The sequence below is a fragment of the Cardiocondyla obscurior genome, linkage group LG06 (assembly GCF_019399895.1).
Source record: "Cardiocondyla obscurior isolate alpha-2009 linkage group LG06, Cobs3.1, whole genome shotgun sequence".
Lineage (NCBI taxonomy): Eukaryota > Metazoa > Arthropoda > Insecta > Hymenoptera > Formicidae > Cardiocondyla > Cardiocondyla obscurior.
Genome location: NC_091869.1, coordinates 4,224,657 through 4,250,200, shown reverse-complemented (window position 1 = coordinate 4,250,200; position 25,544 = coordinate 4,224,657). Strand labels below are relative to the sequence as shown.

General features: G+C 44.2%; 4 protein-coding genes across 7 annotated transcripts in view; 3 read left to right on the top strand and 1 right to left on the bottom strand.

The window, feature by feature from the left end:
• Window positions 1-741: 741 nt before the first annotated feature.
• On the top strand, window positions 742-4,336 carry Set8 (SET domain containing 8). Of its 3 annotated transcripts, none has more exons than XM_070658426.1 (6): window positions 742-1,056; window positions 1,788-1,987; window positions 2,111-2,240; window positions 2,319-2,668; window positions 2,760-2,950; window positions 3,065-4,336. In XM_070658426.1, exons 1-6 carry the CDS (start codon window positions 1,014-1,016, stop codon window positions 3,273-3,275), a joined length of 1,125 nt encoding a protein of 374 aa, XP_070514527.1. In that variant the 5' UTR covers window positions 742-1,013; the 3' UTR covers window positions 3,276-4,336. The 3 variants fall into 3 exon arrangements, with proteins under 3 accessions (XP_070514527.1, XP_070514525.1, XP_070514528.1); XM_070658424.1 differs by having other exon boundaries at window positions 745-1,065; XM_070658427.1 differs by lacking the exon at window positions 742-1,056 and adding an exon at window positions 1,073-1,466.
• Window positions 4,337-4,535: 199 nt separating this feature from the next.
• On the top strand, window positions 4,536-7,653 carry LOC139103582 (tubulin epsilon chain). Of its 2 annotated transcripts, XM_070658422.1 has the most exons (10): window positions 4,536-5,184; window positions 5,302-5,420; window positions 5,517-5,749; window positions 5,822-5,937; window positions 6,149-6,337; window positions 6,442-6,693; window positions 6,756-6,902; window positions 6,967-7,116; window positions 7,181-7,355; window positions 7,507-7,653. In XM_070658422.1, exons 2-10 carry the CDS (start codon window positions 5,396-5,398, stop codon window positions 7,651-7,653), a joined length of 1,434 nt encoding a protein of 477 aa, XP_070514523.1. In that variant the 5' UTR covers window positions 4,536-5,184; window positions 5,302-5,395. The 2 variants fall into 2 exon arrangements, with proteins under 2 accessions (XP_070514523.1, XP_070514522.1); XM_070658421.1 differs by having other exon boundaries at window positions 4,536-5,420.
• Vps60 (vacuolar protein sorting 60) lies at window positions 7,362-9,240 on the bottom strand. Its single transcript, XM_070658435.1, has 4 exons — window positions 8,952-9,240; window positions 8,465-8,782; window positions 8,155-8,382; window positions 7,362-8,070 (listed from the first exon to the last, which is right to left on the bottom strand). Exons 1-4 carry the CDS (start codon window positions 9,018-9,020, stop codon window positions 8,020-8,022), a joined length of 666 nt encoding a protein of 221 aa, XP_070514536.1. The 5' UTR covers window positions 9,021-9,240; the 3' UTR covers window positions 7,362-8,019.
• Window positions 9,241-11,920: 2,680 nt separating this feature from the next.
• Window positions 11,921-25,544, top strand: part of Orb2 (cytoplasmic polyadenylation element-binding protein orb2) — a 130,090-nt gene continuing 116,466 nt past the window's right edge. Inside the window, exon 1 of the mRNA XM_070658397.1 lies at window positions 11,921-14,732. Coding sequence (XP_070514498.1) covers window positions 13,635-14,732 — 1,098 coding nt within the window. The 5' untranslated portion in view covers window positions 11,921-13,634. The remainder of the gene's footprint in view (window positions 14,733-25,544) is intronic.

Sequence of the window (25,544 nt, the reverse complement as noted above, 5' to 3'; positions counted from 1 at the left end):
GACTTCGCCATTTCCGCGCGCGGTTGCGCCCCTTTTGGGAAACACTGTGAACGTAATAGAAAGTGATAACTTATGCGGGTACAATACTAAATTCGGAACGGTAGTTTCGGAAAAACTGACGGTATCCCTGCGTTGTAGACGTGCATAAATGTTAAGGGTCTAAGGAACTGCGGTAAATTATAAAATCGGCGTCGCGTTGCAAGTAAAGTACACGATTATTTGTCAAAACGTTCTTAGGAGTCGGTAAGGTTGATCCTTGCTGTTTCCTCTAGACTCGCGAGACTGAGCGTCGGTTTTCAACGATAACGTTGCACATCATGTAATGACGTAACTACCGGTATAAGCGCGGGGGTGCGGAAACGGAGAACGTACGCTTGGCAACCTCGCCGATGCGTGCGGCGCTGATCGTTAGTCAATTTAAAGTATTCGCGCTAAAAAGAAAAGAAGCCCCATCGGGCAAATTCGGCGCGCGGCTCTAATCGGCGTCGCGCGAACGCACGAAAATCACGGCTACACATTACGACACTTCCGGCCATGCAGGCAACCGATGCATTCCGCGCGTGCATCGTCCGCCGCGGCGCGTTCGCTGATAAATCCGTCTAAAAAATAATAACGTCTCGCCAAGCGCGCGGCAATCGATCGGCGCGCTGCGCGCCGCCCGTAGCGTCGCGTAGGGAAGCGCGCGCGGACTAACCCGGTATCGGAGCGCGATTTTAAACGTATCGAGAGAACCGTTGCGATATATCGTTGGCTCAAAAGCAAAAAAATTTCAATCGTAACATGGCGGAAAATAAGTAGCGGAACGTTGCTCGGTTCGGCGTTGCCCGCGGTATCGTTCGTCGAGTTCGCGTTTGTGAGAGATCGTGAGCCGCAGTTCGCGAAGATCTCGTACGTGGTGATTCGTCTCACGAGGAAGACGCAGAAACGTGCCGCGTCGCGTAAGTCTATCTTCGTGAGTCGTTACCCCCGTTTACTCTGTCGCCGTTTTTGTGCCTCACAAAGCCCGATTCGCCATGTATCATGCGACCCGTGCGTCGTCCCGCCACGGCGTCAAAGGTACGAGAGGTAAGAACGCAGGAATACCGTAATTTCGAGAGTTTCGCAGCCGGTCGTGTCCGGAGGTTATGTTTTCGGTAGATCTCGCTTCCTCCTTGGCTCCATTGCAGCGACGCTCTCACCTCCCACCTCTCTTTTTCTCTCCATATTCTTAACTTTTCTTCTCCCCTCCTTTTCGTCTCCGTCTGTCTCGTCCGCTCCGTCCGCTCCGTTCACTCTTCCTCTTTCTCTCTCTCTCTCTCTCTTTCGATATTTGATCGCGACCCTTTCGTTCTGAGTTTCAACGCGCGACATTTATCGCGGTTCCAATGTCGAATTTTGTAACTTGTTAACATCACAAAACAAAGACCAGTAACGTCCGTCGTGGCTCTACGTTTCGGCGATGACGACTCTTTTAACGCCCATAAAACGTGAGATTGACACTAAGAACGTCGGGTTTAGAACACGAAACTAATATGGAGTACGATAATTGGGATGTCACTTTTATACTATGATTTCGCCTAGAGCGACGACTTAGATTGCCTTTCACCGCGATTTCTTGCAAATTGCTTTCGCGTTTTTTTTTTCTTAAGCAAGAACTTCTTGAATTATTTATGCCTTTCATTTAAAGGTTTATTAGCTTTATAAAGTAATTAGATTTTTTAATTTTAATATACATTAATTAATGATAAAATGTTTAATATGTGTTTTGTTTAATTTGAAGATTTAAATGCTGTTAATGATTAATACAGGAAGACGAAAACAAAAAGCAAATATAAAAGCAAAAACATCACCTGTAGTTAGAGAAAGTAATGACATTGTAATTGTGAAAAATGAAGACAACTTGGATACCACCATCAAACAAGAAACAAATAAATTCGAATCAGTGAAAACGCAAGTTGTGCTAAAAACATGCAAATCTCCTGCATTTATAACTTATTCTCATAGTAAAGTGAGTATCTTATGTTAACATTTATATCTTTTTACCGATTTTTTTATTAATTTTTATAAATAATAAAAAAAATTATGTCTATAATCGCACTGTAACACTTGACTTTTATATTAAATGCCTTAGGAGCAAAATGGTGAAATTACAAAAAGGAATGGTTCACTTGCTGATTATTTATTCAATAATACGCAAACTGTTTCTTGTGTTCAAGTAAAGGAGGAGATTACTTCGTATACAGAACAATTTAAAATTGACGGTACATAATTGCGGTTTTTTTATATACTTTGATTTTTTTTTATTTAATTTGATAATATGAATAAAGTAATTTTTTTAGAGACACCAGTAGCTGTTCCAGTTTGTACGCCTTCCACGCCACATAAGATAAAGATGCCATCGGAAGATTTAGATGAAGGTGCTACAATTACTACTAAAGAAAAGCAATCTGTGATTACATTTCTGAGTCCATTACATGTTAAAAAACCGGCTTCACGTGGACGTAAAAGAGGAACTAATCAGCCTCTGAATCATCGTTCGCCTAAATTGCCAGATACTAAAACCAATCATTCGATTACCGACTACTTTCCAGTACGTCGTAGTGTAAGAAAAAGTAAAAAGGTGGTATTAGAAGAGAAACAACGCGATCTAGAAAATAAAGTGCTTCGCCAGGTGGAAGATGGCTTAAAGGTAAAGATTTATGCTTAAATCCGAGATTTAAATTTATCAATTTCATACAAATCAAAGTAATTATTGATAATATATTATTTGTTATGTGCAGGTAAAAATCTTTCCGGGCAAAGGTCGGGGTATCATAACGACGCGAACGTTTGCCAAAGGTGAATTTGTAGTGGAATATATTGGCGAGCTGATCAGTCAAGTTGAAGCGAAAGAGCGTGAAGAAATATACGCACAAGATCAGAATACTGGATGTTACATGTATTACTTTCAACATCGTAATCAGCAGTATTGGTAAGAAGAGTTTGAATCTTGACAAAATAATTGTTTTTGTCACAGAAATTTGTAATAATTTTAATTGAAATAAAATAAAAGTCAATAATGTTGAATATACAATGTGATTTTCAGTGTTGATGCAACCGCGGAGACTAGGAAACTTGGCAGATTAGTGAATCATTCAAGAACAGGTAATTTGATTGCGCGAATTGTCGAGGTTAAATCAATACCACATCTGGTACTTACGGCGAAGGAGGATATACCGATCGGAGTGGAGATCTCGTACGATTATGGAGATCGAAATCGTGAATCCATTCGTCATCATCCATGGCTGGCATTATAGCACTTCCAATTCACTATTTATATATTACATTATATTGTAAAAAAAATTAATTTGTGTTCCTCCTATGAAGGAATTGGTATAGCACGTTTTTTGAACTGTACAAATTATTTTCATTGCGAGCTGCGGTGTCTTTACAAGTCACATCAGACTTTGCGGATTTTTATACTAGTGAATTCCAGATATTTTTTTACGTTAATGTACAAAATTACTTTGATTAGTAGAAGAAAATTAAATTATTATTATTTTATTTTAATTTTTTTTTTTGCTTATATCGGAAGAGTAAAATATGATTTTTACACTGTAACTAGCTTTTTTGATAAATGTGACATAATTTATTATATCTAAAAAACGATTTCTACCACAGAGAAGATATATTTCCGCTTGAATGTTAAACGTTCAAACGTTTATATGCAGTATTATCAATCAAATCTTCGCATTCGGTAATTTAATTGCATAATCATAAATCGTAGCATGTGCTTCATCCAATCTCAACTTTTGTCTGGTATTCAACAGAGATTGAGCTTGGATTTTCCATTATTAGACCAAGAGTTCCTAGTTGAAGCGATTGTGATACATAGCTACGAAAATGACGTATCCCTTTCTAACGCTTCCGATAAAGTGTAATGTATGTATATATAAAAATCACATAGCGCTACCGATAAAAGCGATCTTTTTGTTTAAGTATTTGCGACACACAATAGCTTTGAGTGCTTCACTGCCACATATTTAGATGCGAGAGTTTTATTTCTCGAAAAATAATTGTACATAATCTATACAAGTAACATGTGCAAACATTATATTTCTTGACTTACATATTCATCTGTGATTGTTCATATATATTCATATCTTTTAATAATCATAATTATGGAAAAGAAATATAAGAAAATAGAGACAATCGTTGTATTATCATCGTCATTTTCTTACCTATTTATAGTATACGAATGTGCGTTATTATTTGATATTATGTGTTGTTTCATGTACCGCTTACATTACCGCTAGTATGTTACTCTATTGATCTAATTTGTAATTTATGAATAATATTCAATCCTTGTTAAAAACAATTAAGCCTAACGTATTAGTTTTACCGATTTCGTTTTTTTGTTTTTTTTTTTATTTTTCAACTTTGAATAGTTCTGTGAAAAATAGATTTATATGTATAATACACATGAATAAAAACATAGCAGGCCGTTTTTAATGAAACACTTTTTATAGGTAATATCACCGCATGTTCTTTACTGCACGCGAAAATTAATTCTTAAGACTTAGCACATTGTATACGAAATATATACACGATTTATTTAAAGTTACAAAATTTGTTATATTCTTGCATTTTGATGCTCTCTGAGATTTATCGTTTTGTAATTCCATAATAAGTTCATATACAGATGAATGTTATTGATTTAACTGATTAGCACATATAAAGATTCACTCGAAAAGACCACAGACTTGCATAATAAAATAACCCTTGTCGTGAAGCTGGAATAAACAAAAGACGAAGAATTTTTGTTTTAAATAAGAAAAGGGAATATAATCGAAGAAGAGAAGAGTGCATACATACATATATACATATATATAAAATATTAAATGACTAAATTATCATCGAGGGTTAAAATCAGATTAGAGTCTAACTAACAAAATTTAGTTTTGAGAATAAAAAGAGAATTTATTAAATAATAACACGCTGTCCATAGTGCGCGTTCGCTCTCAGTCCTCGACGACCGATACAGCACACGTATTGCGTACGCTTTGTGTGAGACTCAACGCACACCACGCTAAGATCACGTATGCTAGCTGTCGCCACAACAACTGCCCATATGTCTTTTAGTGTATGTAGTACACCTCGTGAGATGTTCTCTCGTGCTACCCGGACTCGATGCCGGAGCAGATATCTTTAAACCTGTTGACTGATGTAAGCAAATATTTTAATGCAAATTTACACAATAAAAACAGTCTTTAGCATCTTCTGGTGTCTTTCTCTTATTCTTTTCCTTTCTATTTCTTTTGTTGAATCCTGAATATATTATAGTATTTCATGAGAAAATGGTGCAACAGAATAAAATAATTAGTTAAATTTGTAAATGACGTCTGATATCGAATGATAGACGTCTAAAATCAGAATAATGAGCCAGTTTGTTACGATACAAGGTAAATTAATACATCGTGCAAATAATCTTTTTAAGTGTGCACTAAATGCAATGTAGAGCTAAAAAATAAATTTTTTTTTTATTTTATATATTTTAGTTGGTCAATGTGGAAATCAAATAGGATCAGCTTTCTGGCCATTAGCCTTACATGAATATGGAATTCAAACTACCACCGGTGGCGTAAATTTTCTCAAAGTACAGCGAGATCACGTCAAACATATTAGCGATCTGTCTGATGCATTTTCCAGTTTCTTTTATGTCCCAAATGACAAAAGCCACTTTAATTTTCAAGATATAGCTGACTTGAATGTGGCGAAAGTTAAAGCCAGGGTGTGTACATTTTTATTTAATTTATCTGCACTGGTACATAATAAAAGTTTTTTATATTATTTTTGTAAACAGGCTGTCTTGGTAGATATGGAAGACAGTGTGGTATCCAGATTTCAGCATGGTCCACTACGCCAGTTATTCGATCAAACGTGTACTGTAACAAATTATCCAGGATCTGGAAACAATTGGTAGATTGAAAAGGAAATGGCTGTATTCAGGGGAAAATGCTTTACAACTGTTGAAAAAATCGTGAATCTGATTGATATACGTTTTTAATTTTAGTTGAATTTAGAAGTATACGTCAATTATATTCATAATTTTTACACAGCAGCTTTTTCCACTAAATGTAATTAGTATCAAATACCGTAGAACTTTGTAAAGCAGTAACTTAATTTCCAGGGCAGTAGGATATTACGTTCACGGTAGAGAATATCAGGATCGTTTAGAGGAAAGTATAAGACACATGGTCGAAAAATGTGACCGTCTTCATGGATTTTTATTGATGCACTCTTTGGGAGGAGGCACTGGTTCTGGATTAGGAACGGCAACCTTAAAATTATTAAAAGATAATTATCCTCATGTAGAAAGGTGCTTGTCAACTAATGTACATAAATATTAAAGTAATTGGATTTTTAAAAATGTGATGTATAATTTAAAATCACAAAAACTGAAAATTAATTACCATATTTTAGAATTGTATCGTGTGTATATCCAGCAAACACTCAAGACACTATAACTGCTCCTTATAATACTTTACTTGCAACTCAAGAGCTTGTGGAGCATGCCACCTGTGTATTTCCCGTAGAAAACAAGGCACTTTTAGATATATGCAATAATCAATTAAAAAAGCGAGACAATACGGGCCAAATGAATTATAATGCCTCTTGTAAACCATTTCAAGATATGAATAGCATTATTGTCAATATGCTTTTACATTTAACGAGGTAACTTTTGGATTTTTTATCAAAGACTTATGCGCTGTAAAAAAAAAAGTAATTTGTTTTAGTGGTTCCAGATTTCCAGGAAGCTTAAATATGGATATGAACGAAGTGGCTACAAATTTAGTACCTTATCCAAAATTACATTATATATTTAGCAGTATTAGCCCTGTAACTGTATCTGCTCCAAATATGTGCACCACGCAAGAAACAAAGTACATTAATTGTCTTTTTAATTTTATTACTAATGAATAGTAAAATGTTAATTCTTTATTTAAGATTACAGGATGAATTGTTCATGAATGCTTGGTCTCGAAATAATCAATTAATTAAATTAGATCCACTTCAATCTACTTCTACTATTTTTGCTGCAGCACATATTGCAAGAGGACACACTACTTTAACTAACATAAAGCGAAATGTTGAAAGGTATAATCTATTTTTTTTTAATAAATATATAGCAGCGTGTAATTATCTTACATCATTTTTGTAGGTTTCGAAACAAAGCAAAGTTTACTTCATGGAGTAAAGATTGTATGAAAATAGGATTATGTTCTGTTCCTCCAGCGGGAAATTCATCGTCATTATTATGTCTTCTTAATTCATCCGCCATGTCTTTATTATTCAAAGATATAATCCGAGAGTTTTCTAAACTATATAAAAAAAAGGTACAATTTAATATAACTTTTTTTTTTAATTGGTTTAATTTTTTTTTACTCTTTTAAACCTATAACTGAATAAATACAAATTAGATTTCAATATAAATTTAAACATTGTATGATATAAAAAATATGTTTTTTATTATAAATTGTATTCTAGGCACATGTTCATCACTATACACAGATACATGGATTTGAAGAAACACATTTTATTGAATGCAAAGAAAATATTCTTAATTTATGTGATTGTTATGCAGAAGTACAAAATCTGGAAGAGACAAATGTCTCTAGATTGCAAGTAATTTAATCATTTTATTTAAAAAAAAATTTGAAAATAGAACTTATCGTATTTTATATCATTTGCATTTGTAACAAAAAAATTTTTCTGTATTTATAATATTTATTAATTTATTAATATGTACAATATAATACTAATTTAATAAAAATAGTGACTTTGAAGAGAGTAACAAAAATCTATTTAAACAAAATTAAACTAAATACTTTTTATGCAAATAATGTCAATAAAATATTGTTAGAGCATTACTTATATCGCACGAGTGTTGATTAGAAAAGCTGTATACCTTATTCTTGAAGGATTGTACGTCTTTGGGCATGCATGCGAATATTTTTAAGCTTATTTCCCTAGTCTATAAATTTACATTTTTTCTGCAATTTAGCTAGCAGGTATCTGTGGCAAACCAAATTCGTCAACTGGAACACCATCCTGGAAACATATTTAAAATTAGATTTATTTTATTAATTAGAAAATTTGAATAATTTCAATTTCGCCTTTATTAAAAAAAAAAACCTTGTTTTTTATAGAACTTGCTCCAGGTTCTTTGTCTGGAGCACTAGGTGCTTTAATGGCATCATCTAAGAAACTAGTATCCTCATCCAGTGCAAGGTCATCACCAAGAGCTTCCAATTCTGCTGCTAGTTCATCATCATCAATTTCTGGCATTCCATAGCTACGACCCATTGCTTCTTGTACCTCGTCGGCTTGTTCCAACATATCTGCTAAATCATCTTGCATATCCTATTAAGAAAAACATAGTAAATACATATTTAATTAAAGGTATAACAAAAGTTTGAGTTATCATAAAATATCTTCAACATACTTCAATCTGATCAATATTAATATTTTTAAATTCCTTTTGCATTTGCTTGACGCCTTCTTTCATTGCAACCACGGTCGATTGGGTATCTTTTAATGTCTGAGTAGCATAGTTTGCTTGTTCCATGTTGAATGCCTGCTGACGTAAGTTATCTACCTGAGCCTCATACATCTTCCTCTGCTTCAGCACACGCAGAGCCTTGGCTTTCACTGCGTTTTTCGCTGGCCCATCTCTCATCTTCACCATTTGATCTTTGTACTTTTTTAATTCCGCATCTAATTTGGCTATCTTTTTTTCTGCAGAATCCGCTCTACTATCGACCTTGAAAAATATGATATATTAACTACCAACAGGTCTTTGCTAGCTCAAAAAATTATAATAGAAATTGTTCGCGATACAAAGACGGGATTGACACAGTAGTGTGCAGTATAAAAAAAAAGCAACAGAACAATTAATTGTTATCTATCGACAACGGACTTGACTTTCTTACCCCGGCAATGCAATCTGTGATGCTTGGTGGCGGTTCCTTAGGTTTCGCGCGTCCAAAAAGCCTATTCATTTTGAATTAACTGTCGACCAGAAATGCACGAGATAATTGTAACGCAGGATATTTTCCTTGCGCCGAAACGTCAAAACCGTCAAAATTAACCGCAGTGATGCAGACAGACGGGAATGAGTAAGAAAACAAGCGACGTGACTGAAGTACTCAGAATGAGAGTGCAACGACGACGTTGCGCTAGACACTCGCGGACGTCGCGAGCGCCGCGGTCAGATGACGCTCTATGCGACTCTATGCCATTTTGTTTCACTCGCCGTTTGAAATTCCGGTATACCGGTCGCCTCGAAACCATCTCCGCTGAAGGACTCCCGAAAATTCAGAATCCGACGAGAATACGCCTCTTTTTGGTAACGTAGCGATTATGGCCGAGACTAGGAAGCAATATTTGCGTCGAGGCGACGTTTCGCGACACAGTACTTGAAGAAAACGAGGGATTGATGATCGCGTATCTCTCCCTCTCTCTCACTCTCACGCGAACAAGGTAATAAGATTTTATAACGAGCGCCTTTGATTTTCCTGCCGCCTTATTCTCGGTTTTCTGCATGCTTCTGTCGCGAAGAATCGAACTCTGATCGAAATTCGAGCACGAGCCAAAAAAATTGTAACTAAAAAAAAAAAAAAAAAAAAAAATTATATTCTTCGATAATTTAATTCCGACTTTTTACTTCGTCAACGCCATTTCAATCGCGTTCTTACGATGTTAGATAGATGCGATTGTGCAATCGTTCTTGCGAATCTAATCAGTCGAATGCGGCTACGCGAGGGGAAAAGGAAAAGAAAAGAAAAAAGAAGTCAACAATCATGCTAACATCGAGGGAATCGGCCTCGCGATTTTATCACCGTTATCGATGACGTCGCGAAGAAATCCGCCAAGGCGATTAGATTATTCCGCTCGGCGCAAACGATCAAGAGGTCATTCTATTCCTTTTGTTAAGCGCGCGAGCGCGGGTTTATGAACAATGTGGGCCGCATCCGACGCCAGTGTCGGCGGCCAGTAAATCCAGTAATTCGCATCTCGTGGCTAATCGCGAGAGATTTACGGCCGGCCTCCAACGGCGAGCCGACGCCGCCCCTCTTTCCCCGATCATCCACCGCTTCCCGGTGAAGACGAGCGTAATTACCGACGGACGCGATTACCGACGCGGCGCGTATTTCGCGGCGTACGAGCCGAGTACACCCGCGACACGCATGCGTTCGTGATCTCCTCGTTAGCCGCTGCTATAAATCGCCCCCGTCGTGATATTTTTATTTACGCGCCCGCCTCTAATCCTCCGTACGCCGTGCGGAGGCTGCACCTCGTTTTATCTTGCCTTCTCTCTCGCTCGGTCGCCGCTCGGTAAACCGAAACCGGCTCCCTCGGCTCTTATCGAACGCCGCCGCTTATCAAGCCGCCGCCGCCTCGCGACGCCTGCGTCGATCGTTGTTGGGAAAGGTTTGCGTTCTCGCAGGTATACACGGCGACCGCGTTTCTTAATTTTTTTGATACAGCGACACCCTTTAATCGAGGGGTTCTTCCTTGACGGCTCTCGTCCTGGCCGCGAGACGAAAGGAAATCCCTTTAGAACGCGAAGGTGAAGCTGAAAAACTTCACGAAAGGAGCCTCGCGGAGAGGGACTTTATTAAGAAAAATATTACTGGCGATTTTTCACCCTTAAAACCTGCAAAGAGTATCGAGATTTGTCTCTGGCGAAAACTTTGCGAGAGATTATTTTTATTTATTGCCTATGCTTAATCTCTGCTGTCTTACTTTCTTTAATTTCTCAATGAGTTCTTAAACTTGAGCAAAAATCGATTATCTATTGATTTGAAGGCAAAGAGAAAGAAAACAGCTCTTATCTTTACAAAATAAATTTGATTGAATCATTATTTGCTTGTTAAATTAAATTTTTTATGCAGTCAAAACATTTTAGATGCTTTTATTATTTTAAAACTTTATTCCCCCTATCTGTATTTTTATTCGTGTTGTCTGAAATCACAATTATACCCCTCTATTGTGCTCCTCCACCACAGAATTAATAAAAAAAAAATTCATCAATTTTCTACATTAAATTACTTTGCCCCAATTATTTTTTTTTTTTTTATCAAAACAGCTGAAATAACATTCAATAATTTTCAGACACCCCGTATAACTGGAGGGCTGCAAAGAGGGTGGTAACGGGATGGACGCAGCTATGGAGGGAACGAGGCGTCGCGGTGGTGGTTCCGGTGCGGCCGCGATGGCGGTGGCGACGTCGACGTCAGGGCGCCTGCGTGAGTGGTGTCGACGACGGCGACGTCGATGACGACGACGACAACGGCCACGAGGAGGAGAACGATCAGCGTCGGAGTACGGCGAAACGTACACGGCACGATTGGTTGCCGGACGAAGATCGCGCCGAGTGCGCACGGCTTGACGCGCTGCACGCACGGCGATACTTATACCCGACCGGGCTGTGGCATGCCCCGACCCGCGGCGCGGCCGCAGTGCTCAAAAAGTCAGCACGACGCACGAATCGCACCGCTGCGGCGCGCGCGCGCGCGAGAGGTACACACGACGACGACGACGACGACGACGACGCAGCAGCAGCGGCAGAAGCAGCAGCATCAACAGCGAAAGCAGCTACAGAGGAGAGACCAGAAAGTCGCGCCGTCAAAACGCGCTCTGCTGGCTGGAGTTTTCCGGGCCTCCTCCTTCTCCTCTTCTTCCTTCTCCACCTCCTTGCACCTCCACCAGCCCTCTTCTCTCACTCTTCCGCTCGGCTCGGGCGTCGAGCGCGGTCGACGGAGGTGCGAGGGCGTACGCGTGACGGAGAAGAAACAGCAGAAGACTTGGACGACAGTGAGGCACGAGTGTCGTCGAGGGAAAATAGGGAAATAATGCGAGCCGACCGAGAGGAGGCAACGACGGACTGTCGTACCTCGTAGAGGAGGTGGGAGAGACCGACGTACGTGTGCGGTCAGAGGTGGTGCACGATACCGCGTGTAGGCGGGGATCGTCGGCGGAGGTGTGGAAGAGGCCTCACGGGTCGCCGCGCCGCGCGCGATTACCGCAGTGTGCGAATCCGTTTCGTTCCGTTCCGCTCCGATTGTCGCCCGGGTGGAGAGACACGTCGCAGTCCGCGAGCGCGGTGCGGTGGTAGTAACCCTGACCTGATCCCCCGCGCGCTTGCACACTCCTCGCAGGCGCGGGTCCGTGTTTGCGTATCGCCGCAGTGTCCAGTCCACGCGAGGATCGCGGCGCGCGTGTGTGTCTGTGTATTGTGTATGTGTGCACGCGCGGGCGTGCAATAACCACCGCGCCAAGCCCCACGTCCGTCCGCGCCGCGTGAGCGTACACCTCACGTACGTAAAACGAAGCTTATCGGCGATCGATCGCGCGCGCGCGACAGGCGATACGCCGCGACGCCGATACGCGGAACAATTGGCGATCGACGAAGGCGACACGTCGCTGGTGGACAGTCGGTTTTGCGAGTGTCGGTTCCGCGAGTGTCGGTTCCGCGAGTGTTGGTCCGCGGGGGATTCCTGCCTATCGTCGTCCTCGGAGCCAGCCACCCTCCCTTGTTCGCCGCCGGGAGGGACTCCCGCTCGAAGTCCGGCGTGATAGCTGAAGTCGTCAAAGTCGCTCGCGATCACCACGTGAAGGACGAGATTCGTTTCGCTCTGTCGGCCCGAGGGGTGGCGGTGAATCGTACCGCGAATACGCTATACACGTTCTTCCCTCCCTCCCTTCTCCTGTTCTCCAGCGTCTCCGCCTGCGCCTCCGCGATACGATCCGCGGAGCGACCTCGTATCGTAGTCGCGTGTGTGTGATAGTGCCGAGCGAAAGGTCGCGCGCGCTGCGCTGCGTATTTGGGAGGATTCCAAGTGGTCCAGCGGTGCGTACCCTCGCCGTGGATCAAAATTATGTTCACCAGAGGATAGCCTGTGAAAGAGACGTGCACACGGCGAACGCGAACGGTATTCGGACCGAGCGATCGAACGCCAGAAGCAGCTTCGTAACGGGTAGCGCTTCGTGTAGGAGCGCCGCGACGACGATGACAACGCGCGTCGCCGAGTGAGCTCGGCTCTCCGACAGCCAAGAGGATGCCACGGAGACAGGGTCGCTGCCGAATCGTACCGGAGCGACGCGGTATCAATTGGAAGCTCTAGAGCAACGTTTGGAAGAGTGCGCGATCGGAGGAAGACACGAGAACGAGATTATACCCGTGCCCTGGGCTCCTGAGGAAAATAGACCGAGGCGTGAAAATTGAAAGCGAGAAACCGGACAAGGAGGAGGAAGAAAGAACAAAAAACAGATCACCAAAAAGAAAGGCGAAAAGATAAGACAGACACACGAGAAGGATCACCGTACGATTTTTTGATTACCGAAGCCTCTCTTCGTGGGTGTTTTTACGCGTGCGACCGTGGATCGATAGCTTGTCCCGTAAGTTCGTACCGAACAAAAGTCCGAGATACTACGGCGTGTTACGCTACGTGGAGTACGCGCGAGATTCTCTTCGACATTCTGAAGATTCGAGTAACGAGGCCCGCGGAAGACGAGTGAAGAGCAGTTTCCGAAGGGGCCTAGCTGAAGGTGCCAGTTATCGCGACGTCGACATCGCGAAGACGCCCGGGCGATTGAAAGCGCTGTGATTTATGGGGGATTATAGCTCGACGAGCCTCTTCTCGAGTATCCTGACCAGCCCGAAAGCTAGAACGACTGCGAGTAACAGCAGCAGCAGTAACTCCAGTACCGCCGTCAATATAACGACATCCACGATGCAGGACGATCTGCTGATTGAGAAACAAGCCGCCGGGAAACCCGCGCCGCTCTCTCCGAGCGGTGCCCTCGACACCGTGGCTGGGCAGGACAAGTCGAAGGACGTGATCGAGGCGGAGAACATCGCTATCACACCGACGACGCCCTCGTCGACGGATAAGGACATCACGTGCAGCACGACGTCGGCTCTGCAGGGCTTCGCCGATCCCGGTGGCCGCGTGCCCAGCCTCTGGTCCGCACCGGATGACGGCAGCTTGCACACCGCGTTACCAGTAAACGGCTCGATCGCCGCCTTTCAAAATTTTCCAGCCGGTGGACCCGCGGGTCTGTTCGCTAGTACTGGTGCCGCCGGCGCCGTTTCTGGCACACGGCGTGCAATCACGGCGAGCCACAACTTCTCGCAGCAGCAGCAGCAGCAGCAACACGGTAACGCGGGTGCACCAACTGGCAGCAGACCACACGGCGGTCTCCAGGTGTCGTCCGCGCAGCAGCAGCAGCAGCAACAGCAGCAGCAACAACAACCGCAGCACCAACAGCAGCAACAGCCGCCTCCGACGTCGCATCCGAGCGTCTATCTGCCCGGCAAAGGGTACGCCGCGTGGTCGGGCGGATTGCAGGCCCCTCAACAATGGGGTGCGGGACCTCAAGCAGCCGCCGCCGCTGTTGCTAGTCCAGGCCTGTCTCCCTGGAACCGCGGTAGATCTGTACCCAATCTACCGCCCCTGCACTCGTCTTTGCACGCCGCCGCAGCGGTCGCAGCCGCGGCCGGTTTGCAAGGCCGCAAGCCAAGTCCGACGTTCCCGGGTCACCCGGGTCCAGCAGCGGCGCATCCATCCTGCATCAGCCCGGTCAAGTTCCGCCGGAGCACCTCGTATCCCGGCAAGGGCAACATATACGCACCCCAACCAGCGCCGACTTTCGAGGTGACCGCCGCCGAGGAAAGGGACCTGCTGCAGCTACCACCGTTCCAGCAAGTGAGTTTCGCCACTTTTGTGATATTGCATGGGGTTTGGAAAACTGAAGCTACGTAATTACGTCGACGACGACGGCTTATAAACTTTGCATAATTAACACATAGTTCGATTTAATAGTAAGATAATTTATTTTCGCAATTCTAAATTAACGCCGCGAACGATTTGGAACGCTGCCGCATTCGATGCGACGATTTATTTATCTGCAGAGTGAATCATTTCACGCCGAAATGACGCTCTTTTGTAAAGATGAATCGTTTTACCTGGTGGAGGGCCAGATTTCGAAAGATTTTTAACTAATCGACTCTAGTTTGCGTAAAAAGATATATCACTGATATCAGTAATTAGTTAAGAGTAAATTAACGATCCATATAAAAAATATTACGGGCGACGCGCCGATCGCGCAGTTATCACAGAAGGGCGAGCTAGATTATTTTTCTCTCCACATGCCGTTCGGCTGGCTACTCAGATCACGGTGGAGAAAGGAGGGACTCCGATCGTTTGTTGTTTTACTCGAGCCGTTCGCTCTGATGGCACGGACTCGTTGCCTCAACTTTTTTTTTTTTTTTTTTTTTCTTTTTTTTTTTTCACAGCCGAGTAACATCGCGTTATCGATCGCGAGTTGAGGCAGGCTGTACAGCCAAGGGTGCTCGCTTCGTGAAACTGCAATCATGCGGTCTTTCGTCGTGGAAGGCGCGCGCTGTACCTCCCCGACTTCCGCAGTTTCGCGTTCTTTTGGTACGCCACGGTACCGCGCCGCACGCGTCGTTCGTGCCACCTCGAGTTATGCAACTGCTCTCTGTGAGAGAAAGGGAGCGCGAGAAGCCTCGTGCATTTAAATTTAGCCAGCACAACCGGCTGGTTTCGGTGGTCGCACGGTCCGCGCGCGATACCACCGTTTTTAACGATGCGATAACGCCTGAATCAGCGAGCTTGCGGCCCGTTTCCCGTCCGCGCGGCAATTTTTACGCGGCGGAATCCGGGTTATCTCTCTCGCGTTCTCGTCGCCTCGCATATCTGGCCGCGCGATAACGATACCTCGCGACCCGCTAAGGAGGGCCCTCCGCCGGTTTTTACGTATCGAAAGTATTCCGTCAGTCTCTCACTTTTCGGCGTAATCACCGCGACGCGCGCGCGTAATCTCCGCCGCGTTCCGCATGCGCCGCCACGGCCGATCAGCGGCTGCGAATATATACGTATGTGTATATATATGTATATAGAAATAGAAAAGGAATAGATAATGGAATGAATGGCGTGCGGGACGAAAATACAGGTCAGCGTTTTCCTCGATTATATTTTTCCACACCTTCGCTCCATTTTTGCGTCCGGCGCGACGACGACGTTGTTGTATCAGATTTAACGTGATATTGATCTTAAAGCGTTACATAATTTTTTTCGCGGCACAGTTGCCAAATGAGTAAATAATTTCTCAATTATATTATCCCGCTTTCGCGGCACTGTGAGCTTAATTTGAGTAAATCCTATGCAAGATCACCGCGTACTCCGCTGATACTCTTCTATTGGGTAAAATCCATTTATATTATCGTTATTACTTTTATTTATATCGCGGCCTTTGTGACAGATCTCTCTTCGCGCTCAATTCGAGGTATTAATAATTTTCCGTGATAATTTTATGAATATCAAAATAATGGCCAGGTAAAGGCAGCTGAAATTAGTTCACTAGGTATGTTTATTAAATTATTTAACTTATTTAAAAATTATCTCCTTTCGGGAGATTGTACATCTATTAAACGCGCGAGTGTCCATTTATTAAACGCGCGGTTGTGCATTTTGTAAAATATATTTTTACATTTCCGTGATATTTTAATATTTTAAGCGATCGTTAAAAATATCCGTTTATCGTAATCGCCGGGCAAAAAGTATTCGGGCTCTAATAATGGACGGCGTGCTGGAAGAGAAGGGCACGAATATTCTTATTTAAATATGCATAACCGTTGGCCCTTAAGTCCGTTATTTCCGAACGAAATACATTTACCACGGCAGATAAGAGTTATCGGGGTTGCCATTAATAATCGATTTTGTTCATTTTTCGTTATCTATCTGCGCTATCTGAAACTACTCCGCTGATACTTATTTTGTCGTTCAAGTCTGACCTAATTCCTTACCGACGTGGTAACTCCAACAGTGTCTAACAGAAGTTTAAGCTCAGCTATTTTAGCCGCTGCTCGAAAATAGATCTGCATACTATCCGAGAGAAATGGCGGGTGTCGTCATGCCTGTCGTTCAGCTATCATATCTGCGTATATCTCGCCTTAGCATTTATATATTTATACGCGGTACATTGCTTCCCATCTCACCGTGATCTCTTAATCAATCATGTTGAGTAACGATACCTATTGTGTAAAATCACGCAAAAAAAGGCAACCGCAATACCAGAGTATGTATTTTAATCATCGACGTAGTAATCAAATAACGTCGATATAAAATTACGCTATGAATACTTGAGACATGCAGCAGAAACTTTAAAACTAAAGAACTTCTGAGATATTATATACATTTTTTATCTTTTTTTTTTTAACGTTAATTAGTTGTTTAAGTTTAACACCGTTCGCGTATTATTCGATTTTTATTCTATTTTTGTTATTTCGTGCTGACTGACAAGCCATTGTCTCTTGTTATTTTTTTTTTTTTCTTGGCCGATATACAAAAATTCAGCGTTTCGTCAGATTTATATTGGTCACACGACTACGTTCAAAGGAATGAACAGGTGAGCGTCTCATGCATTGCGAGACGTTCATCGATATCAGCAGCCTTAACATCATTGATTTGACTGTACGTCGCTGAGAACAATTAACTCGTACGCAAACAGTCCGTGAATATGATCCATATGCACCGATTCAATTAAACGCTCCCTCCACTAGAAATCACAAGATATCAATCTGTTCTTGTCAACAAAATTTTTAATTTTTTTAATTTTTAATTGACGTTTTAAAAACTAACTTATTTCGTCGATTTTTTTAGTTGCAACTTACAAAAAAATTACATAAGACTTTTTCGGGAATATGACTTAAAAAATGTATCTCTTTTAAATCACGATTGTGGGATATTAATAAATAATAAAAGAAAAAACTGAATAGTCACAGTCCTTCGTCCGTTTTCCGATCTTTTCGCCGCGACTTCTCGATTCGTCTCGCTAATGCAGCCGTTCGTTCGAGCGGTCGATGGATATCACACGGGTGCAAGTGTATTGCGAATTAGAAGTCGCGCGCGCACGCGCCCAGGTAATGCGGCAAAAGCGCCTAACAGAGCGAAGAAATGCCCGAGCTCGAAGTCCGATAACTCATTGCCCGTCATTCACCTTGAGAGGGGAAATCGGAGCACGTGCAGTAGGTCGCCTGGCCGATATGTCGAGGGGACCAATCGCTGTACACCCACCCACTGACACATGTACGATCGCGGTTTGTGTTGAGGAAGGGAAAAAAAAAATCGTTACGTGGATATGCGTAGAGATAACGATTAACAACGTCGTCGCAGTCACGCTCAGCTCGCGCGGCGGGTACGAAAACGCCATTACGAAATGCATAACTCGTCCGGTAAAGTAACGATCGGAACGGGACGGAGTTTCCTAATAGAGGTGGCCCTCGCGCGTCTCCCAGGGTCAATAACGTCTTTACTTATTTATGGTATTTTATCGTACTACCGAAAGAGTAATAACGCTTGCGAAACGCGGACGGCGATCGTTAGGAAAAGGGGAAGAAGCGGCCCGCAATATGTCGCACGAAGGTCGCCCTCGTCCCGGGGTCGAAATTGATCTTCGATAGATCGAAGGTGCGAGGCTAATTTTACTTCTCGTGTACCCGCAGCTGGAAGAAACGCGAAGAGCCCTTTTTTCGGAGGGGGGGGGGGAAAGAGGTTTTTATCCGCGCGGTGTTAGCCGCTTCGACAGTTCCTCCGTGTGCATTCTGCCGAATGAATTTAAAGAACCTCGCCACATACCGGCCGTCATTAAACTTTCCGCGATTTCATTGTCTGTGAATTCTCTGATCCGTGCGACGAATTAAAGAGAAGTTTCCCTTATCGAAAAACGTTGAAGCTTAACGCCCGCCTCAGGACTTGATCTTTGATAGACAACCTCATTGAGATAAACTCGTTTGAAGTTATGACGCAGAAAATTACACATTAGAAACTTATTCTAAATAAACCTTCAAAGATAAAAGGAAAACGTAGCGTAAATGTGATCTAATTTCTAACGGGAACTTTTATCATACTGCGACCTCTCTTTGCTATCTTTTGTGCGTGTGACCTTAATTTTAGTATTTTTATATCACGTTTTTAGCGTGGATACTATCGTCGAATGATAAGGTTTGTCATGTTTTTTTTTTTTTTTTTTTTACGAGCGCTACTTAATGTCTGTCCTACCTTTTTTCCGCATAGATTTTTATTTTACTTAATATGTTAATTATTCTTAGAGAGAATTGAACGTGTGCGAGAACAATATTCCTTCGTGAAATAAATCATCTGTCATGTACGTAAATTTTTCTTGCATCACGGGAGGGAAGTCGCGTGTTCGTACAACCGAAATATTAAACCAACATGCCTCGCGTGACTCTCAACGCAACTTGAAAAAAAAAAAAAAAAAAAAAAAAAATGGCAACTGTGGTATGCATAGTATGTCGGTTAGAAGTGTTAATTACGCTGAGCTGTCTGACAATACGATGCAAATTTGTCCTTGAAATAAGTACTAACCGAGGGTAAGACACACAAGGTATCCCCAGTTCGCCTCGTTAGTCGAAGCGAACTCACTTCGCCTATATTTCGATAACAACGTCGATAAATTTATATATAAATACCGCATCTTGAAATCGAGAACCTGATATCAGTCTTCAACAACTCAATTAAATATTACTAAAATAAAAAAAAAATTTTCTATCCACGTTTATCGTTGAGATTAAATTAATATTTTTATATCGCGTCTGTTGATAGATAGCACACAATTTGCGCGAAGCGATACCCTGACGAGAGTTAAAGTGAATTAAATGTGATTTCGGCTGGATTCTCCGAAAGCCACAATTTCGCGAATACGTAATAATTCCCTTGATTCTCTCGGCCGCCGAATCAAATGCCGAGAGAGCGAGAGTAGAAAATTGAAGAAGGAAAATTTTTTCGAGCATGCCGTTCCATTATGCCGTGTAGATGTTAACCTAATTTAACCGCCGTCCTATTTGAATTCCGGACTGCGCCGGTGCGAAGTGACCCAGTGCGGGGGTTTATAGGTTACTCCGGTTCCCTGCGATATAGATTTTTCGCGCGGGGTGCGTCCTACCGCATAGCAGTTCGCAAGAATCTCCACGCTCGCGCCCTACCTTCCCTTACGCAAGATACGCGCGCTTTACGACGCAAGAGCTGCGCGATTATGCGAACAAACGACTGGAAGGTATCCGCGTATGTCGGCCTACACCGCCGCGGCAGCTTTGTGAAAATTATTCGCTTCCACCGGCTGAAATAAAAGAAAAGTATAAGTTGGAAACTGCGAATCACTGCGCGGAAGTAGCACCGGCGATAGGGGTCTGTAAATCTAACGGTATATATGAGACGTCCATAAAACGAATTCTAATAAAAAGTCTAAAAATAATTTAGGCCCTTGTCGTAAAGTCGTGAGGATTTATTTCCCCGGATTTATTTCCTCGATATAAAGAAACACGGCGAGGTAACGTTGATCGCGCCGAGTGGAGGCGCGAAGGATAAAGTATCAGAGGATCGCGCCGCTTCACTCTCGTGATATTCGCCCTGATAATGGACCGAATTCAGCAGTGATTGTCTCGTATTGACAGGTTATTGCACGCGCATATTTCATTGAGGGTTTCTCATGCCTTACGTAATGAAATGCGGCTAACCGCCGGGACAGACACGGTGACCGCCCAGTATCGAGCGCCGGGAATTACGACGGCTGTTTACCCAGGTCTTCCAGTTACATCCTGACGTTTAGCTCGATTCGTTCGATACGTTATATAATTTCGCGGTCCCGATCCGTGAACTTAATGCGCCGGCAGTGGCCGCTAGCGCGAGCATGATTTTTTGATAGCACGAAACGACGGAGATAGCATCGGCCCGTGTCACGATATAGCCGTACGATCGCAATACAAATCCGAGCGTACACGCAAGAAAATTTCACATTATTACACAAATCGCTTGTAATAATGTCGACGGAATTAAAGCAACGGCGAAACTCAAGAAACTCTCGTGCGATTTATCCTCAATTTATTTAAATTGAAAAAGGTGTAGTAGATCTTTTGACGTTTGGTGTTTTGAGTTTTGCAAAAAAATTCCTTCAAAATTTTTCAGACAAACTTTTTGAATTCTCGCTATTCAAATCGTTCTGACATCTTTTAACAATGTCTCTCTGCTAATTAGAATTCTGAACTAGGAGTCATCTACTAAAACAATTGAAGTTAATCAAGCTATGTCAACGACCCGTCATTTCCTTTTAATTTACGATATTTACATTAAAGCGAGAGGAACGGCTCCATTATTATATGTGCTTCTAGCTAACGAAGGAAATCGGGTAAGAAGGATAATTGTATATAGACTCTTTACATTTTTCGAGTTTCCACCGACAAATTCTTTAAGCAAAAAATTATTTTCCTCGTTTTTCCGCACGAAGTATTTTAATAGGAAAAATCCTGAGGGATCGCAGGAGAGATAGGGGGAGGGGAAGGTCGAGCAATCAGAGTTATCATTCTGGATCACAGTCTTTGGCACCATTGTGCATCTAAATATTCCGGATATGCATTAGGCAGTGAGCCTAAACCGGCAGAAGCGGAACTATTGTCTGCAGAGAGCCGATATCAGAACGGTACCCGCCACATTCTCCACCCTTTGGCCGCCATCGCGGCACGCTGATGCCGCCGCTTCTCACTCCGTGTATGTGTGTGTGCGTGTTCCTCCAACCCCTTCCTCGTCCGCGAGCTCTGCTCCATAGAGGTGACCTACTTTGCGCTAGCCGGCTGGAACCGTCGCTTCCGCACACGCCTCGGGATTCAGGTTATATTGCACCCTCTCCGCGTGCCATCCGCACCCTCCCCTCACATTTGCGGGGAGGACTTCGCACGCTGCGTAATCGGATCGGATAACGGGCAACGTGATTACGGTCATGAGGCGGGAAAAGGATGTGACTGCGGCAGATCGAGTTTTTCATTGACGCCCCGACATGCGGCAGCCGTACCGTCGGTCCTAGATAACGACTTTATCTCTTATCGGGTAGTTCTTTAATTCCCTGGTACGCCCAACAAAGTCCGACGTCGCGCGATTACACGGAAGCAGGCACCCGATCCACTGTGCGACGCGATCCCCTTTGAAATTACAGCTGGATCAGTTAAATTAATTACATTCAAGCTGCGCGCACATGGGACACGCACGTGTAATAAAGTAACCCGCTATTTCGGTGGCAAACGACGAGCAAGACGCCCGGGGATAAAAGCTACAATTGTAATACGTCGCGGCGGATACTGGCGGAATGTCGCGGTCTCTTGTTTTATCCCTCCCGGCGTGATGTAATACATTATCGCTCTCAGCCTCTTTCCTCCCTCCTCGCTTTTTGTACCATTCCTTTTACGAAGACGACGGCGTCGCGCCGTCCGACGTAATAATTACTTGTCGCGAAATTCGAAAGGAGGAAAAGAAAAAAAAAATTTTGCTCCGCCAAATAATGGATATTCCATCACAATGCAGATGCGACCACCCCTTCTTCCTATCCCCGAATGCGGGATGCAGGCTCGCGCGCGTGTAAACGGATGCAAAATAGCGCGGATGAGTGTCGCGAGGGTGGATTACAAGCGCCGTTGGACCGAAAGAAAAGAGGGGCCGCACAAAAGGTGGCAAAGATGGTCTCGATGGGATGAGAATTTTCGCGTCTAGACTAAAAAACTGTACGAAAAAAACGCGGAACCTGAGAGCGCCTGCATACACACGTGAATATATTCTCGTCCTTGCTACGCGCGGTTCTCCCCTTTTCCGCGTTTCTCTCCCCTTTCTGGCTTCCTCCCGGCCTTTATTTGCCCTCCGTGAAATTAATCGTCGTCCGACTTCCTTCCGGCCGCTCATTTTCCTACGCGGCCCTCCGTAAATTGCCATATAGATTTATTTTTCCCGTAATTAATCGCGTGTTTATCTGGGGTAAGAACCTAATACGCTCTAAGTGTATCCTAACGAACATTTGATGGCTTCAGACCGCGGCTCTCGTGCGTAGATATCATTTCGGTGGCGGCCCCCGCTTTATTTGCTAACGTGAAGGCACCGTAAAAGTAGTAACCGTGGTATACGGGAAACATAATTTTATCGCTCTGCAACACATGGCGGAAGTCACGTACCCCGCGCCGGGCGCGAGGATCTGCCCTTGCCGACTCTCAAGACGGCTCCATTCGCGTACGCGACACGTGCGCACGCGAAAGTATCGAACGGTATCTGTGTTAAAAGGACGCGAGCGACAAAATTTCTTCCGCCGCCCCGGCGAGAGAGCGTGCATCGTAAGCCGGGAATGTCGCACTGGTCGTGCGGACATTACGTCACAGTCCGCTGCCGCGGAGACTGCGCACAACGGATGGACACGCGGTGTCAGCCCCTAGAAAATTTACGTGCGTTTACACCCGTGTTCCCGGACCACTCCTGGATTACATTCAGCACCTCTGCCCCGCTTGCTATAACTCAATCCCGACCTGGTCGGGGACGTGTCCGTGACAGGCCACGGGTCATTCGTAAACGTAGGACCGGCGGAGGGACGACAGTATTAGCGCGTATACATCCACCCACTCATCCCCCCACACACACATACATACATACGTAGAGCGTATAGATGCGAGGGTCGCGAGCGGGGAGGAGGGTGTCTCGTTCCTTTTTACGAGCCACCAACTTCGGAACTGGGCCAACCGCGACCGCGCGCGCCTCACCGCCATGGAGACGCGCGGGGTTCTGGGTCGAACGGAATACTCGCAACTGACATACGGCAGGGGGGTTGAATGGCGTGTATGCATCTTCGATCGCGGAGAATTGCCGTGGATCATCCGTTCGCCGAGCGAGTTCGCCGACGATGTACGCGGGGAAATGACGCGCAAATGAGATAACGAATCGCCAGTGAGAATGCATTCCCGTGAAGTACAGCGCTGCGGTGTTTTCCTCGCGCCTCCTTCCGGATCACCCAATTCCACGGCGGTGTATCTCTCTCCGTCTATCTCCCCGTTCCGACCTACCCTTTCCGCGGTGAAGAGAAAACTTGCGCAGCGTTCTGTTGAAGCGGCGGTCATCGAGATAACGGCGGTGGCCGCGGTCAAGACGGTATTGAGAATCGTCAATACTATTCCCCGACTTCATGGGAGATCCCTAACGAGCTACGCGAATGGAAATTACAAACGGGAGTACTACGGCGGGCAAAGCCGTGCGAGGGGTACGGAAGCAGCGCGGTGGAGGAGAGGTACCGCGAGAGAGTTAATGGAAGAGGGGATGCACAGCGGGAAACGGGTAGGGGTGGTACCGGGACGGAGCCTGCACTGCACGGAGGTTACTGTCGACGCCCTGCCGTTGCTTCCTGGTTTCCCTATATTGATTTTCCACCCCGAGCCGCGGGCCAGAGAGAGACGGAGTGGAGCCGAGAAACGTTTCCCCTCTACATGCACGCGGTTGTGTGCGCGTGCACGATGCTCGTGCGGGCGCGTGGGTGCGCGCGAGCGCCCGCGTGTGTGGGTGTACGCGACCGCGCGCGCAGGCACGGAACGACCCGGGAGAGGGAAGCAGATTGGTACCCAGGTGAAGTCCGGGGGGGCCTCCGCGTGCACGAGGAAAAAGAGACACTAGGACCGGGAGGGTTACACGGGCGGCGCGAAGGAAACGCGTCGAGATGAGGAGAAGGTGGGGCCACCTTTTGCACCTCCACCGGCCATGCCGGAACGTGGAAAGATGGGCACGATTATTCGACATCGGGGGGTCCACCCCTTTCTCTCCTCCCTCTGTTCCATTCGTACAATATATACCTGGGTATCTGTCTCTTCCCGCTCGCTCTTCACCCCGCCGCGTTTGACCAAATAAGTGTCACGGCCGTTTCCTTCCAGGACGACGGCGAAGGCCGCATTTTACTCGCGCTGGCGTAAATTTCAATATTGGTATCCCGGATGAGCGAGACGCGCGAAGATTATCACACGCTGCGCGAGATTTATTTTGTATCAAGTAAAGTTAAGTAAACTATCGCGCAAGATTTATGATTTGTTGAGTAGTAAGAGCGTTAATACGTAATAAGATATTGTATGCTCGCATGAGATACCTTACGCGTACCGAAGATTAAATGTATCTAAAAGTATGCTTTATAAATAAAAAAGAAAAAAAAAACTTTGACGAGTTGGTATCTTTTTATATCCTTTTAACTTCCTGCTACTAAGATTTCAAAGTAACGTATTAATTTTTTAGTATTAAAAGTCAGAGATTATTCATAGCTGCACACTTTGGGCAGATGTGTAAAATATGGAACATTTATAGCTGTCATAGACGTTTCCGGACATTCTGTCCACTCGACGATGCTCGAAGGGAGGGCATTTATTTGCGCGAATAGACGTTTCTTCTGCACCGCGCCATCGCCCGTTATTTTTCGTTACATCGGCCGTTCTTCTCAATTGGTCACCTTCAAAGGCTCCCGGTTCTCCTCCGTTATCATGTCTCACACATTTCTTTTCCCCATAACTCCTTGTCTGCTTTCTTCACGAGACACTACATACGCGAGAAGAAATCAGGGCAAAGAAATTGCTGCGAGAGGAAGACGTACTCGCACGGATTACTTCTAATAAACATTTCCTGAGCGCGGAAAAGAAAAACGTT